Below are 16,412 nucleotides of genomic sequence, written 5' to 3'. Positions count from 1 at the left end.
ATATTTTATTGATTTTTTTACAGAGAGGAAAGGAGAGAGATAGAGAGCTCGACACATCGATGAGAGAGAAACATCGACCAGCTGCCTCCTGCACACCTCCTACCAGGAATGTGCCCACAACCAATGTACATGCCCTTGACCGGAATCGAACCTGGCACCCTTCAGTCCACAGGCCGACGCTCTACCACTGAGCCAAACCGGTTTCGGCTAAATTTTCTAAACACTTTAGCCCAGTTTTTCTACCCCATAAGCACAGGACACCTGGAAGAGCAGCAAAACCAAGCCGTTCCTGAGGGAGGGGAGCGTGAGGCAGGCGAAGAGAAGAGAGGACCCTCAGGCCCGGATGGTGGAACTGGGGGGGAGGGGTGGGGAGGGGTCCTGCAGGCAAACCCGCTAGGGTTGGAGTCAGCCCCAGGGGTCAAATGCCAACTGGGTCCCTTAGACGCTGCATGACCTCGTGCAGGCGACAGGCCCCTCACTGTCTCCCTCTGTGCGGTGAGTCATTGTGGGGGAGCGGGGAGTTCATTGAGAGCCCAGTAGGTAAGAGTTTGGGGCAACATGAGCCGGTTCTTCCTTGTGGACAGACTTGGCAACCCGCCCCTCCCCACGAGAATCCACCGGAGACCACACCTCACAGGTGAGGGTGCAGCGGGTGCCTGGGCGGTCCCTTCGGCGGGTGCCCTGAGGTCTTGCATCGTCCCTTCTCCATCCCCGACGCAGCCACTTACTCAGCCAACGTTTGCTGAGCCCCTCGCTGGGCCCCGGCGCTTCTAGACACTGTTCTGTGGGCGCAGGACAAAGCTCAGAGACTCCGGAGTCAGCCCTGGGAGGTGGGGAGAGGGCTAGGTCCCCACACCGGAGGGTCCCTGAGCTGGAAGGATCAGGGTGTCTGAGGGGCAAAGAAAAGCCCTCTGGGACTTCACACAAATGGCCCCCTCTCTGAGCTGAAGTTCCCTCCTGGGAGAATGGGATGGCGGACAGGGTATAGCAGGGAGGAGGGGAGAGTGGGCCCCGTGTGAGCACTGTGTGAGGCTGTGCAGGCCTGCAGCCCTAGTGGAACAGTATTGGGGTCACTGCGGGGTGGGTCTTCCTGACCTTGGGGAACCCAGCCTCCCCGACCCCCCAGAGCCTGCCCCCTCCCCGCCGGCTCCAGTGCCCCAACCCCTCCCCTAGAAACAATTAACAAAATTCAGGATAATTGCTTCTAATTGTCTTCATCCTCCAGGTAAGCAGACCTGGCTCCGCCCACTCAGGCCTGGGGGCTGCCGGGCCCCTGGCAAGCCTGGTCTTCCTGAATTAAACACATAATCCTGTCCCTGAGGGAGTAGCTCTCCCGAGTTTCCTTTCTCCTTCTGCCCCCACCCCCGGTGGGCTGCGTTTTGAAGATGAGACCATTTGGAGGCCACCAGCTGAGAGAGTCCAGACTCCTGCCCAGCTGCAGGCCTCCACCATCCCGGGGCGGCTGTGACCTGCCGGGCCCCACAGCCCGCCTGGGAGTCTGAGGAGTGGAGAGGGGAGCGCCTGCGGCCCTGAGCGGTTCCAGATCCCTGTCCACCTGCACAGCGTGGCCTCGGGCAAGATCCGAACATTTTAGGAGCAGCCAAACCTTGATTGGAATTCCTGCCAGGTATTTACTAGTTGTGATAACTCTTATCAAGCCCAAAGCTTCAACTTTCTCCTCCTCGGGAGACACAGGCCCTCAGTCCCAGGGCTGCTGGAGGAATGACAGGGCGCTGACAGTTATTGACCCTGATGCAACCCCCTTCCCCCGTCCCCGGGCCCAGCCCGGCCCAGCCCAGCCCAGCCCAGTGCAGGAGGTTTCCCTGGTTCTATGGACTGAGGGTCAGTATGGGAGGGGGGACCGGTGACAGGCAGGGCGCGGTCCCCTGGCTGGCTGCAGCCGCCAGCCTCCTGGACACACTGTCTCAGGGCCTGCTGGTCCTCTCCGCACACATGAGAGCCGCGCCCTGCTTGTGGGAACCCCGCTCCAGGGGGCAGGGCCCCGAGCAGCCAGCGAGCTGGGCCTGGGCCTGGGCTCAGCAGATGCTTCCTGCTGTCCTTCTACCACCCTCTACTCTCCCCTCACTGGACAGAGCTGCCCATTTGCTCCCTTCTCAAGAGATGGGTCGTGCCCTAGCCGGTGTTAATCAGTGGATAGAGCGTCGGCCTGTGGACTGAAAGGTCCCAGGTTCGATTCCAGTCAAGGGCATGTTCCTGGGTTGCGGGCACATCCCCAGTAGGAGGTGTGCAGGAGGCAGCTGATCAATGATTCTGTCGCATCGATGTTTCTAACTCTATCCCTCTCCCTTCCTCTGTAAAAAAAATCAATAAAATATATTTTTTTAAAAAGAGAGATGAGTCATTACTCCCACTCTACTGAGCTAAAAAATAAAAGCCTAAGAGGAGTCACAGCCTCAGTGAGACCCTGCCCAACGCTGGATCGTTGGACCCCAGAAATGTGTGGTGCCCGGCGGCCCTACTGAGGGGAGGGAAAGAGATATAAAGGATGATTGAGAAATGATAACGGTGGAAGCATGGACTGGACGCTAGGCCCGCCCGCCCTGCAGGTGAGGAGACCCGGGCAGACCACATGGACCGCCTGCCGGAGCCCCAGGAGGGCCTGCACACTGCAGGGGAGGGCTGCGACAGCCACCCCTGGGAGGCTGCTGTGCACACGGGCCACTCATCCGTGTTCAGTGGTGCTCATCAGCCACGCCATAGCCCGGGCGTAACTGGGCCCGTTTTCTGAAGAGTCAGTGACACCCCCCAACCCCCCAAGTGCAGGGACTGTGGCTAATGGTAGGGAGTGGGCTGGACTTGAACACAGACCTGCGGGAGGAGAACCCGGGGCCTGCCCTCCTGTGCCCTCCGCCTGCGGTGGCCCAGGAAAGGGGCACCTCCGCTCTGGCTTCAGACTGGCACCGTGCCCACCCATGTCTTCCCCTCCTCCCCCTCCCTTCCCAGGAAGTCTTGGTCCCAGCCTCCTCCAGGGACCATGCGGGAGGCTCGCCCACCGCAGCTCCCAGCTCATCTGTAGAATGGGAGCCAGTGAAGGCCCAGGCGCCGCGGCCCTGCGACCTGGGCGCTTTGCAAAGGCCTGGTCTGCAGTCCCCACCTCAGGGGGCGGGCGGGGCCGTAAAAAACCCTTTGATCGTCCAGAACTTCGCAAGCGAGGAGTGCATCCCCCACAGAATCTCAGGCAGGGCCCCGCCGCCGCTTTACCCCCTCCAGCTCCCTCGCTCAGGAGGTGATCTTTCCTGTCCCAGGTCCGCTCTGGTCTCCGCACCCAGGTGAGGGCCGGTGAGCGACGGGAGCCCAGAGAGGGGCGGCCCTCCGCCCGAGGTCACACAGCGGAGGGACGGGCTTGCGGGCGGGGGCCGCTGCGCCGCGGAATTCCAGGCGGACGCCGGCGCCCGCTAGTCTGCCCGCTCCTGATACCCGGGTTCGAGAGGACAGGCCGCAAACGAACGAGCGGCCCCTGAGGAGGGACCGTCCCTCCTCCGGGACCCGGGCTGTCCCATTAGGGCGAGTTGTCATCCCTCCCGGAGCGAGGTAGTGCCGGCTCCGCGCAGGCGGAGCGCCGGGCCGAGAGCAATTACCGCGGCTCCGGAGCGGCAGCGCCTGTGCCCGGGGCGGCCGGGCGGGCGGGGCGGGGCGGGGCGCCCGGCGCGGCTGGAGCCGGTCACCCGGCGCAGCCCCTTCCCCGCGCCCGCCTTTCATCTCCCCGCGCCTGGCGCCGGCCCGCGGCCCTGGCCCGTCTCCGCCCCTCCCTCCGGCCCCCTCCCCCGCCTCCGCCCCTCCGCCCGGCCCGCGTCCTCCCGGTCTGCAGGAGGGTTCCCCGGGGTCTGCAGGAGGGTTCCCGGGGTCTTCAGGAGGGTTCCCCGGGGTCTTCAGGAGGGTTCCCCGGGGTCTGCAGGAGGGTTCCCGGGGTCTGCAGGAGGGTTCCCCGGGGTCTTCAGGAGGGTTCCCCGGGTCTGCAGGAGGGTTCCCCGGGGTCTGCAGGAGGGTTCCCCGGGTCTGCAGGAGGGTTCCCCGGGGTCTTCAGGAGGGTTCCCCGGGTCTGCAGGAGGGTTCCCCCGGGACTGGCGGCGCGCCTGCCGCGGCTCCACGCGGGGCCCCCGCGGGTGCCCACCGCCCCGGGGAGCGGACAGGGGAGGCCGCGGGGGTGCGCGCAGGGCCTGGGCCGCGCCTGCCATCCCTGGGCCCCCACTTCTTACCTGGGTGACCCGGGGTGCATACTCAGTGCATCGGACGGAGACTAGAATCCGGCGTTAGAACCGAGGAGACGGGGGGGGGGCGGGGGGGGGGGCGGCGGGTTATGGACACGCACCGGTCCAGGCACCGAGGCATCCAGTAGCGCCCGGGCTTGGTGTCACCGCGTTCCCACTGGAAGCCCCTTTCCTGCCCACGAGGATGTCCCCTTAGTGCCGAAGCCAGAAGCCAGGCCCCGCTCAGGGCTGCACCCACTCCGCGAGGGACTCAGGCCCCCGCCGCCCCAGTCCTCCGCCGCCGGGAGGGCTTACAGAGCAGCCGCAGGGACCTGCCGCGGGCGGGCGGCGCGCCTGGCTTAGGAGAGCGGGCCCAGAGGACGCAGTGGATAGATTATTACTGCTTTTGATTACAATGTTTCCTATCGTTTTCTCCGCATCTTTATGCAGCCTATTGAATGGAATCACCTTAAGAGCCCTCTCTGGTGCGGGTTCTCTGACTTTAGGGGCCAAGAAGCAGGCTGGGGGGGAGGGCTGGCGTGCAAAGTGAGGTCCCCAAGCTCCGGGCCAGGAATGCAGGACAGGGCTCTCCTGAAAGGGTTCCCGCTGTGCTGAGGTCCCACCCTTTTCCCAGCAGAAGTGAGTCCCCCTCCGGACCGTCCCCATCCCAGCAGGGCGCAGGGAGGGAGCTGCCCGGAGAGGAGAGGAGTGGGGCAGGCTGGTGCCCCTGGGCATCACTCCTGTTCACGGGGCAGAGCTTGGCAGGAGGAGTTTGCATGTTTGCTTGCTTGCTTGTTTTTGTTTTTTTCATCTCTACCCCATCTTCCTGTGTCTGGCCTCTTGGGTTACTTTTCCTGTCTGGACACCTTGCCTCCCCCCCTTTCCCTGAAAAGTTCACCCATTCAAATAAAAGGGCCCCAGCAGCTCAGCCTTTTATTTTCATTTCCCAGAAGAGAGCTCTGGGGGACGGACAAACATGAGCAAGGAGTTTGCAGAGCCATAAAGCGGTGGCCCGGCACAGCCCAACGGGCAGCCGAGCCTTTGGTTCACGGTGGCACCCGGGGCTCAACGAATCCCAGGTTCGCTTCCAAGCCCCGCAGCCTGTGCCGGCCGGGCACCTGTCTAGGAGGCACAGGTCACCATCTGGCTTTACCTGTCCGGTGTCTCAGATGCCTATCAGGCCCGCTGTCCTCCGAGGTGACTCAGGGGAGAGCGAACACACAGGTCTCCGGATAGCTCTCACAGTTGTTGTTCAGCTTTCTCTGGTTTTTCACTTTGTTGGAGGAAAAAAAGAGAACAGAATGTGCTTGTTCCTGGTGGAGGGAGAGGGACTGGGGGGTGGTGTTGGAGGGGGTGAGAAGGCCCTGCTTAGGGCTTCTTTACTCTTTTAACTTCCCGGGACAGTTTATAATCGCACTGAATTAGCCGGCCAAGCAGGCTGTTTTTATCCTCGGGAGATTCAGATAATGCCTGTTTGCCTACCCTGACCCAGCAGTTTCACTCCAGGCAGAGAGGTTGGGAGGGAGGAGGAGGAGGAGGAGGAGGAGGAGGAGGAGGAGGAGGAGGAAGCAGGGCATCAGAGAGGTGCTCTGGCAGTGGGTCTGGGGGTCAAGTGTCTAAGACCTGAAGTGCTAGGAGCCTCCAAGCCTTGGCCATGTCAGTACCTTCCTTACGAGGCTGTGGTTTAGCAAGCGCGTGCTGTGTGCAGGGCCCTGGGCTGGGGGGCTTCTGTTTACCTGCTCACGTGCAGGAAAAATTGTTCCTATCCAGGGGCCAGCAGCTGCCGGCCCGGAGTCACTGGAATCTCGGCCCAGCGGCCTGCAGACACCCCAGGCCTGCTCTCCCCTTCCCTGGGCGGAGAAGCAGAGGCAGTCGTCAATAAGGTTTAAGATGAATTATCCAGGTACAATTGGGAGTCGGGTGAGATCTCTCTCTCTCTCTCTCTCTCTCTCTCTCTCTCTCTCTCTCTCTCTCCTTCCTTTTAAAACCAGGTGTAATGTGTGAAAATGTGCTTCCCCAAAAGGTCCCGAGGCCTGGGGTGTGCAAACTCGGAACCCTGTACTTCTGAGACCTGAGAGAGAGAGAGAGAGAGAGAGAGAGAGAGAGAGAGAGAGAGAGAGAGAGAGGAAGGCATTCGATACTATCGTGCCTGTTCTTCCCGTGTCTTCCTCCAAGGCAAACACTGGCACCAAACGCACAGGACAAACATGGGCCCAGACAAACGCAGGGACACAGAAAGCAAGCGCCCGAGCTGGAGGGAAAGGCTGGGCAGGAGCCACCAGAAAGGAAGTTCAGGGGAAAGGAACCGGCCACTGCCAAGAGGGCGCTGGTTACCCTTCGCGGGGAAGACGGGACCGCTGGCTTCGTTTGTCCAGTCGGGACTGTTTGGGACAGGGCAGCCCCTGACCCCTCTCCCTCTGGGTCTCTCTCGGTGGCTTCTCCTCTGCCAGGGGGCTTAGCGGGCGCCCGTGGGCACTCCTTAAGAGCCAAATACCCTTCCAAGCGCCCTGCACTGCCACTCCCTCTCCTAGGGAGGCCGGCCCGACTTCAGCGCCGACCCCTAACGTGGCAAAGGCGGCCCAGCGTTGGTGCATACTTAGTGGGCTCTTCCTTCCACGTCTTTGCACCATCAGCTGCAGACTCTGAACGCGATCCCGCGGTGCGGGGAGGGGTGTGACACAGACCCGGGGTGCCTTTTCCAAAGAGGGGGTAAAAAGGAGAGAAAGAAATGGGACTCGGGGAGAACTTCCTCTTTCAATAATCGGCCTTAATGACGCCCTGGACTTTTTTAAGTTCTGGCGTGATTATAACCCTTGAGGGATCGCCTAATAACCACTCTGCCGACTGCTCCTGTAATTAACTCCTAATTTATTTCAAACAGGGGGCGGGGGGGGGAGGGCTGAAAGGACCGGCCTCTGCCGCGGGAGCCAATGGGAGGCGAGCGTGCGTGACGTCAGCGCCAGGGCGGGCGCGGATTGGCGGGCGCGGGTCTCCCACTTCCCCTCGGAGCGCAGGCCCGGCGCCCGGCGCGCCCTCCCGTCTCCCCTCAGAAAGTTGGAGCCGCCGCCGCCGGGCCGCCAGCCGGAGTCGCGCGCCGGGACCTCCGCGGGGGCACAGGCGTCATGGCTTCTCCGTCCCGAGGCAAGGACCTGTTCCCGTCGGAGGAGGAGGGCCCGGGGCCCGGGGGCGCCGAGGGGCCGGCGGAGGAGCGCCGCGTCCGGGTCTCCAGCCTGCCCTTCAGCGTGGAGGCGCTCATGTCGGACAAGAAGCCGCCCAAGGAGGCGTCCCCGCGGCCCGGGGAGAGCGCCGCCGCCGCCGCGGCCACCCTGCGGCCGCCGCCGCCGCCGCCGCTGCCCGGACCCGGCGCCCGCGAGGCGCGCAGCCCCGGCGCGCGGGCCCAGCCCTTCGAGGCCGCGGCGGTCAAGTCGGAGACCTCGGAGGACGGGGCGGCGTGGATGCCCGAGCCCGGCCGATACTCGCCGCCGCCCAGTGAGTGCGCGCCCGGGCGGGCGGGACGCCGGGGGCCGGGGGGAGCCAGCCGGGGGCGGCTGTCCAGGCCGGGGGCTCGGAGGTCCCCTGCCCCGTGCGCCCCGGGGAGCAGGCGCAGCCGGCGTGGGCCCCCGTCCCCCGGGGAGCAGGCGCAGCCGGCGTGGGCCCCCGTCCCCCGGGGAGCAGGCGCAGCCGGCTGCATCCCATCCCGGACGCGCCGTGGGCGCAGCGCGTGGCCCGGGTCCCCGCGCGGAGCGGACTCGCCGGTCCGTGCAGGGCGCGCCCCCGCCGGGTGTGCGGGTCGGTCACTTCGCTTATTTTTTTCTTGTCTCGGTGCCCACCAGGGTCTGAGGAGGGAAGGGGGTGTGAGTTCGCAGCCCCGCGAGGTGTGCCCTCGTTGTGACGGTGAGCTGGCCGAAGCTAGCCCGATGTTGGATGGAAATCCTCATCTCCCCTGGGTCCCGCGACGGGAAGGCGGCGGAGGCTGATGCCCGCACCTCGCCCCCAAGTCCCCCTCTTCGCTGGGAGCGGGCCGGGCCGCAGCGCGGGTGCCCGCTGGGCTCAGCGGTAATTACAGGTTTTCCTGGGCGCCGGGCTCAGCAGACCCCAGTCATCCTGGAGCCTCCAGGTGCAGGCAGAGGCGGCGGGGACCTGGGGTTAGACACCCCCCCCCCACCCCCACCCCTCCTCAGACACCCAGACTGGGTTTTAAGAAGACTAACTTGTCTGGCAGTGGCCGAATTGGGCCGGGGCCCTGGTGGCCCAGCCAGGCTGCTCTGGGGCGCCCTGGCCCCCAGACCTTGGATCCTTCTCCCCAGGGGGACCCAGCAGAGGTCCTCACACCTGCACCCCGCTTCCTGCAACGAGGCGGGCGGGCTGGTGGTTGGGGTGTCGGCGCAGGGGAGGGGTGGCTCCTTCAGCTTCAGCATCCACGTTGGGGCCCTAGGGCCTCCTGCAGGTTGGAAGTCACCCTCACAACTTTCAAGTCTCTCCCGGGGCCCTGAAGAGTCCTCCGCCCGCCGCTCCTCTCCGGGAAGGTGGGCAAGAGGGGGCTTGTGGAGGGACGTTTTATGCAAAGTCATCAGAGGATGCCTCTCCTCTCCCACCCGCCAGCCTCCAGGCTGGAGACACACCGTATTTTGTGAAGGAAACCAGGCCGGCTCCCCGGCTTCGGAGGCTGTCCCCTCTGGCGCCTCTCTCTGCCCCCGGAGAAACTCCCAAAGATTCCGAGGGCGTGGGGATTAAGGACTCAAAGAATTTAAATACAAGTTTGCCCCTTGCTTTATGGCACTTTATCCGTGTTATCTTATCTGATCGGTGTGGCTTCTGGGAGCAGAGGAGGATTCTCAGCCGAGTCCGGCGGCTTCCGCACTCCCGGAATGACAGGGCTGTGCCGGGCCCGCTAACCCGTCCTCTGAGCCTCCCCGCCGGCCCCTGCTGCTCACCCATTCTCCTGACGGGGAGATAGAGGCTCAGACGCTCTAAGGGACTTAGTAGGCCCGCGGCACACGGAGTTTCGGGCCTTCCAGGGAGACAGAGGTCAGAAGGCCCACTTCCTCAGGCCTCCAGGTTCCGGGACGCCGGTCCCCGCCGGACTCTGCAAACAGCCCCGCCACCGAGCGCAGCCCCGCGCCCCTGCTGAGTAAGGCCGCCTTGGGCCCTGGAGCCGCTGACCTTCCCAGCAGAAAAGCCGGAGGTTCCGAGAAAGGACTTCATTTTAACACACAAAAAGCGGGTTATTGGTGCTCGGGGCCTGCGAGGCCGGGGAGTGCGGGGGTGGGGGCCTGGGCCCGGAGCTCCCGGCGGGCGCCTGGGGCGGCCGCCGGGCCTGGTTTTGTTATTCAGAGGAAGTAGGATAAATGCTGTTTTGCTTTGTATAATCGCATCCTTCCTCCGCCTGGTTTAAAATGGGGGGTTGGGGGGGGGGGTGCGGAGTGGTGGGCCCGAGAGGAAGCCTCCCAACTTCTCAGCTTTGATGCACGTGTGCGATCCCGTCTCCTGATTTATAATTCACACGCAGTCCCCGGAGGGCCCTGGAGCTGCTCCCGGCGTAGCGCGGGCTCCCGTATAGACGCCGGAGCTGGGACCGGAGCCCACCGCCGGGTCCTCCTGAGCCCGGCCGTCCCCAGGCTGAGGGCGTCCCGGGCCTGGAGGCATGGATGGTGTGGCTGTTTATTTGTAAATTAAGGAGCCGGTACCCCGGTTTACTCAGGCATCAGCATATGCAGAAGGTACGCTTCTGCCGCCCTCCTCGCCCACCCTCCCAGAATGCCCGCTTTCTGGTTGATGGCCGAGCCCACTGCCTCTTTCCTTCCAGCCCCTTAGCGCGGTGCTGGTTAGTCACAGCACCCGGGGCAGGCCGGCCGGGACTTGTGCTGTGTCACCCTCCCGTCTGAAGTGTAAACTCTTTGGGCCACCAAAGTCACAAAACGAGAAATGTGACATTCTCCCCTCGAGTCCTCTGGAGTGACTAGAACCGCGGCTCCACTCGGAAAATTAGCCTAGCTCGTAAAAGCCGGAGGCAGCGAGCTAATTGTTTAGCAGCCTGCCCCCGGCGCCGCCCGCCTCCCCCCCCCTCCCCCCGGGGAAAGAAGCCCTGGGCGCACGTACGCCCGGGGCCTGCCAGGCGCCCGGTCCCGTGGCTTTTGTCCCCGAGGCCGGTGAGACACGGAGTCGGATGCCGCTGGCCTGCCTTTATGTGGCTCGCGATCGCCTTGCTCTGAATCCAGGCAACCCGGGGAGCACTGACTCAGAGCGATGGGCCGGGGTGACGGAACGTCAGCACACGCTCTCCGCTCAGAGGCGGCGAGATCCCCCCTGACATTGACGTTTACGGGCGAGCTAATTTCTCCCTCCTTCTGGGTGAAGTTTATATTCCAGAAGCACCCGGCCAAGCAGCTTAGCCCCATCTGTGCAGTGATGTTCACGTTTTATCATCTGCAGCCGGGATGGGATGACAGCTGCGGCGGTTTACTGCCGGGAGCTGCTCCCCCCTCCTCCTCGCAAGATGCGAGCAATTCGCCACAGCCCGGGCTGCAGGGTTACCCTCCGCCAGCGTGCGGAGGCGGCAGTGCGTCCTGTCAGTCCAATGCCTCCTGGTGCCCTTATAAGACCCCTTTCATTTCCCCTCTCCGATGGGCTAGGTCAGCATCGGTGGGAAGTGAGGATTATTCCAAATCCATCCTCCCGTATTATCGATTTTTGGTTTTCGAGCAAGAGAAGAAGAGGGAGGGAGGGAGGGAGAAGCATGGATGTGTTGTTCCACTTGTTTACGCATTCATTAGCCGATTCCTGTAGAGGAATTTAACCCAGTTTAATCCTGACCAGGGACTGAACCCAAACCTTGGCTCTTCAGGAAGATGCTCTCACCCCCGTGTTCTGGCAAACTGCGGCTCGTGAGCCACATGCGGCTCTTTGGTCCCATTGAGTGTGGCTCTTCCACAAAAGACCATGGCCTGGGCTTTAGAAGTTTAAGTTTAAAAAATGTGGCTCTCAAAAGAAATTTCAATCGTCGTGCTGCTGATATTTGGCTCTGTGGACTAATGAGTTTGCTGACCACTGCTCTAACCAAGTGAGCTACCCACCTTCCTTCCCCCCAACCCCCAATTGAAGGAGGGTAAATTGTGCTCAGAGCGATGGCATGTTGTCTTAGGAACCACCTGACGCCCTGGACTCCGGAGGAGCCTGCTCTTAGGGGTTCTATTTCCATCGCTCGAAGGCTCTTGCTTTCCCATAAAGTTCTGTTACACCATGACATTCCCAGACGCTTTATTAAGGGCCTCAATTTTTTTAAATGAGTTAATTTATCTATTTAAATATGGTCCTCCATCCTACCCCCTCTCCCCCCAAAAAAGAAAGAAACCACCCCACCTGGTTTTGACAGCGGTATCTCTGAAGGATGCCGAGGGGCCCTGGCCGCGCTAACCGCTCTCTCTGCCCCCAGGACACCTGAGCCCCACGGCCTGCACGCTGCGCAAGCACAAGACCAACCGCAAGCCACGCACGCCCTTCACCACGGCGCAGCTGCTGGCGCTGGAGCGCAAGTTCCGCCAGAAGCAGTACCTGTCCATCGCCGAGCGCGCCGAGTTCTCCAGCTCGCTCAGCCTCACAGAGACCCAGGTCAAGATCTGGTTCCAGAACCGGAGGGCCAAGGCCAAGAGACTGCAGGAGGCAGAGCTGGAGAAGCTGAAGATGGCGGCCAAGCCCATGCTGCCCTCGGGCTTCAGCCTCCCCTTCCCCATCAACTCGCCGCTGCAGGCCGCCTCGCTCTACGGCGCCTCCTACCCCTTCCACAGACCTGTGCTGCCCATCCCGCCCGTGGGACTCTACGCCACCCCGGTGGGCTACGGCATGTACCACCTCTCCTAAGGAAGAGGCGCCCGGACTCCGGACCAGGCCTGTGCCACGGGCCCCGCCCTCGCCAGGAAGCAGCGGCGCCAGCACCCAGCTCTGCCAGCCTCACCGAACCGCCCTGAGCAGCCCAGGCTGGCAGGCCGCAGCCCAGCCCGTCCTGGAGGCTGGAGGCCCCCCAACTCCGTGTTCTGGGCGTCCTTTCCCAGACACCCCTCTCCTCTCACCAGGATAGGCCCTGATGGTTTTCTATATAAATATATATAATAAAATGGAACGCGTTTTTATACAGCGGACGTCGAAATCCAAGTTATTTTGAAAGGCAAAATTTATATATATACTTTTTTATATATATATATATATATAGCACCCTAAAAGACTGCTGAAGTTCATTTGTGTAGGGTTTTTTTTTTTTTCTTTCTTATAGGGGGAGACAAATTAAAATTGCTGAAAGTAGTGATTTGGGCTGGATGATCGGCTTTTGCTAAAGGAAAACATATTAGAATTAGACAAATAATGGCTAGGTCATAGATAGGGACTGAGATTCCTCCCAGGGACAGGCACAGGCCACGGTACCTTACTGTCTTCCATGCATTAGACTAATGTATGTGGCCCTGTCTCTCCCCTCCCCCGGCACACTGTTACCCAGTTAAAGTTTTACTTTTTCTTTTTTAGGATCAATAAAAGGGGGCTGAGAAGACTGAGCCAGCCTGGGGGGGCAGGGGGTAAAGTGGGAAATGGAAGTACTTCCTAATTCCTCTCCAGGCTGTTGCTCAACTCCATTTCAGATCACTGTCGGGAGGAATGGACGGTTTCTGTGAAATGCTAATACTCAGTCCTCACACATTGCAAAAGGGATGTGGGGGGAGGGGGGTATAGTTAATTCTCTGCTTAAATTAATGTCTGTAACCGTTACCTATATGCTCCTTATTCCTGGACAATGAGTAGATCCAGAGAGAAAGAAAAGCCATGCTTTGTCTGTGTGTGTACTTGTATGTGCTGAACGTATTAGGGAAATTTATATCCTTTTTTTAACGTGTGGGGGGCAGAGGGCGAAGCCATGTTTGGACTTGCTAAGAACCCGGGTGTCTCAGCCCATTTAGCTCCCGTCCCATCCATCTCCCCCCCATCTCCCATCCCTACTCTCCCCCCACCAGTACACTTCATCCCTTTGAAAGGGTGTCTTGTATAATTTTATATATTTTATTGAAGAGTTATTTCTTATCTCTTTTTCCGAATTAAATTAAACATTTGTTTATTGCAGTCACGTTTGTCCCAATTTAATTATTTCAAGAGGCAATCTCGCTCTGTTCCGTTCTTCCTTGGGCTTTGCTCAAAAAATGCCACCCAAATTGGGGAAGGGGGGGTGCTGCTGATTTTTATTATTTTAATGCGAATCAATCAAGCGTTTTGGCCAGATTCAGCAGGGGAGGGGGGTCGGTCCATTGAAAATAGCAAAACACTTTGAAATACTTCCCCTGCGTTTGGCTCCTCTTGGAAGGGAAGGGGGGGGGGGAGTTTGAAACGCCAGTGAAAGGGGAGCTTGGGCGGAAGCAGCAGGGCTGAGGCTGAGGCTGAGGGGCGGCCAGCATCTGAGCATTGCAGACGGTCAAGTGGAAACCTTGAACTTGAAATTTACCTTCTACCAAAACAACAACAAATGGACGCTGAGGGAAGGACCCTGGCTCCTGGCACATGGGGGTGGTGACTGGGTGCTCTCTCACTGAGGCCCTGCCCCGTGCAGCCTCTTCCCGGAGCAGCCCAGACCAGCCCTCTTCCCCGTGGTTTGCGGGGTTCTGGGGTTCATTCGAGTCCCCTTTGCTTTGTAGCCTCCGCTGGATGCAGGAGGTCAGCCTGGGCGTGAGGCACCCTACTGAACCAGTGGGCGGGGCTGAGGGCACCTTCCAGGCCACTTGGCGACACACAAGTGAGTGAGGAGAGGCTGCTGGTGCCTCCCCCCCCCCAACCCCCCAGGTCTGATGAGAAGCTCCTGGGGCCCTGGACATGGTTGAAGGGGAGGCGGGAGGCTGGCTCTTTGGCCCAGATTTTCTTGCCGATGGCCTGAGCCTCAGGCCTCACAGCCCCGCACAGAGCCCAAACCCAGCTCCCATCCCTGCTCCGGTCCTGGCAGAGCCCTCGGAAGTGCCCAGTCCTTCCCAACTGGGCGGCCTCCCCGGCCCCAACTCCCAGCCCCGGCCCTCTACGCCTTCCCGTTGAAGGACGCGCTTGCCAAAGCCCAAAGCCTTCCGGTGCCGCCATCGCAGCCTCCTTGGGTCCCAGTTAGCCCGCCTCCCAAGCTTCCCTCCCGCTCCGAACCCGCGGCCTCCGGATGGGAGTCCGAAGACCGGGCTGCCCCAGGCGGGGTTCTCCACCCCAGTGCTGCTGGCCTGCGGGGTGGGGGTGACTGCCCATGACAACAGAAGTCCCAAGTCCCAAAGGCAAGCCGCCCCGGGGAGGGGGAGGGAGAGGAACTGCTCAGGCTCAGACTCCTGCACCCTCACCGCTGGAGCACCAAGCTGAGGGCTGAGCCAGGTGTGGGGGACCCCGCCTGGCTCTGGAGGCCTCTGAGCCTCCCAGGGAGCTGGTTCAGCCATCCTGGGGCCCCACTTAGGGAGGCCAGTCCCACCTTCAGAGACCGGGCCAGCAACCTTGGGGCAGAGGCCCCTGACTCCCAGGCCCCCAGCCCGGCAGAGGCTGCCGGAGGCCTGCACTCGGACCCTGCCTCCCCTTCACCGCCTTCAGCCACAGCTTCCCGGAAAGACAGCTCTGCTCTCGGAAAGGGGGGAGAAAGGAGGGAAACCGTGTTCTGAGCGCCTAAGTGGGGAACCAGCTTTCTCTGGTCCGATGCCTTTAGCTACTGCACACCCGTTGGGAGGTGTGACCCGCCGGGTCCCAGGAGTCTCAGCCCGGGAACCCCAGGCGGAGCAGTGGCCCCTGAGCACAGGGCCAGCGTGGGGCGGGCTGCGGGGGGCCAAGGCACCCACATAGGAGCCTCAGACCTGAAGTGGGGCCTGTGCCGCCTTCCCCATCCCACAGCTCTCTCTGCATCCCCTTCCCTCCCCCCCAACTGCCAGGGGTTCCCACTTCCCCCTCCTGGGCCCAGCGCTCAGCCCTGGGAGGGGGTGCGGGCAGGCGGGCAGGTAGGCTCAGGCGTTTACAAGGCAAACCGTCTGCCCAGCGTGCCCACCCGGCGGCTTGAAAAGAGGGCCTCTGAGGGGACCTCGCCAGCCCGAATGCAACTCCCACGGCCATTCTTCGCCATAAAAGCCGCGCATTTGCCACGGGGTGGAGAGGCCATCCCCACCCCCTCCCGCTCCGCTGCTGGGTCTGGAATAAGCATAAGCCCCCTGAATAAAAGAACCCGGGAATCTCTCTCTCTCTCTCTCTCTCTCTCTCTCTCTCTCTCTCTCTCTCTCTCTCTCTCTCTCTCTCTCACACACACACACACACACACACACACACACACACACGCCACCCTCTGAAATCACGGGCCCGGGGAGTGAGGTTGGTGACGCCCGTTTCTCCTTCAACGTTCAGTAAAACAATTTCCCCCATTTGGCGATGCTGCGGGCATCTTGAATGAAGCCGGTCCCAGGGCTGGGAGGAGAATCGGCTGTCAAGTACTGGACCCCTCGCCTCAGAGGCCCCCCTCATCCCCGTCTCCCCCCACCCCTCCCTGCTAGGAACTAAATAAAAAGCAGGAAAATTACTTTCCAAAATAGCCCCGCTTCAAAGCAGACCAGGGCCGGGGCTGCGGGGATCCTGAGCCGGCCCCCCGATAAGGCTCCTAATAATCAAATCCAAACTCCATCCACCTCCTCCGCCTCCCGCCACCCTCCTCCCCCGGACCCTCTGCATTTGTTGATGAAAACACTTTGATGTCCCAAACAATTATTATTATAATTTTAAACAACCTGGTATTTTCCATTACTAACGGCTCGGGCTTTGAAGTTACACCTCATAATTTCCTAAATTAAATAAATCATTTTAAGTTTGCACTGGGAGGCTTTTAATAGCAGAGAAAGGAATATCATTATCTTATTGAGACCCAATTGCAGCGGCTCCAGCCTGGCTGTAGCTGGGGGCAAAGTAGGCTCCCTCCAACAGACACACTTTATTAACCTCCCATAACTCTTGAAAGAACATTTTTATATTTTCTTTGATTTCCCCCCCTCCCTCTCTTGTTTTAAAGCTGTCCCAACCTTTAATTAGTGCCTAATATGAAAAGCATTATTTTTTTAATGCTATGTAATTTACCAGCGGCAACAGGCCAAGCGAACAATTGTTCCTCAGACTCGGTTTTTCACACAGGGCGAAGAATGCTGCTCCAAACCCAACTTTTCACGGGTGGTTGCACTAATTAAT

The 16,412-nt window shown here is 61.0% G+C and overlaps 1 protein-coding gene across 1 annotated transcript; it reads left to right on the top strand.

Annotated features, from left to right (window-relative positions):
- The first annotated feature begins 7,218 nt into the window (after positions 1 to 7,218).
- Positions 7,219 to 13,314, top strand: MSX2 (msh homeobox 2). Its single transcript, XM_036424667.2, has 2 exons — positions 7,219 to 7,697; positions 11,641 to 13,314. The coding sequence occupies exons 1-2, from the start codon at positions 7,331 to 7,333 to the stop codon at positions 12,063 to 12,065; spliced, it is 792 nt and encodes a 263-aa protein (XP_036280560.1). The 5' UTR covers positions 7,219 to 7,330; the 3' UTR covers positions 12,066 to 13,314.
- The last annotated feature ends 3,098 nt before the right edge of the window (positions 13,315 to 16,412 follow it).

Source organism: Pipistrellus kuhlii, unplaced genomic scaffold, assembly GCF_014108245.1.
Source record: "Pipistrellus kuhlii isolate mPipKuh1 unplaced genomic scaffold, mPipKuh1.p scaffold_m20_p_8, whole genome shotgun sequence".
Classification (NCBI taxonomy): domain Eukaryota; kingdom Metazoa; phylum Chordata; class Mammalia; order Chiroptera; family Vespertilionidae; genus Pipistrellus; species Pipistrellus kuhlii.
The sequence above is the reverse complement of the archived record's forward strand: the minus strand, read 5'-3'. Positions and strand labels throughout refer to the sequence as shown.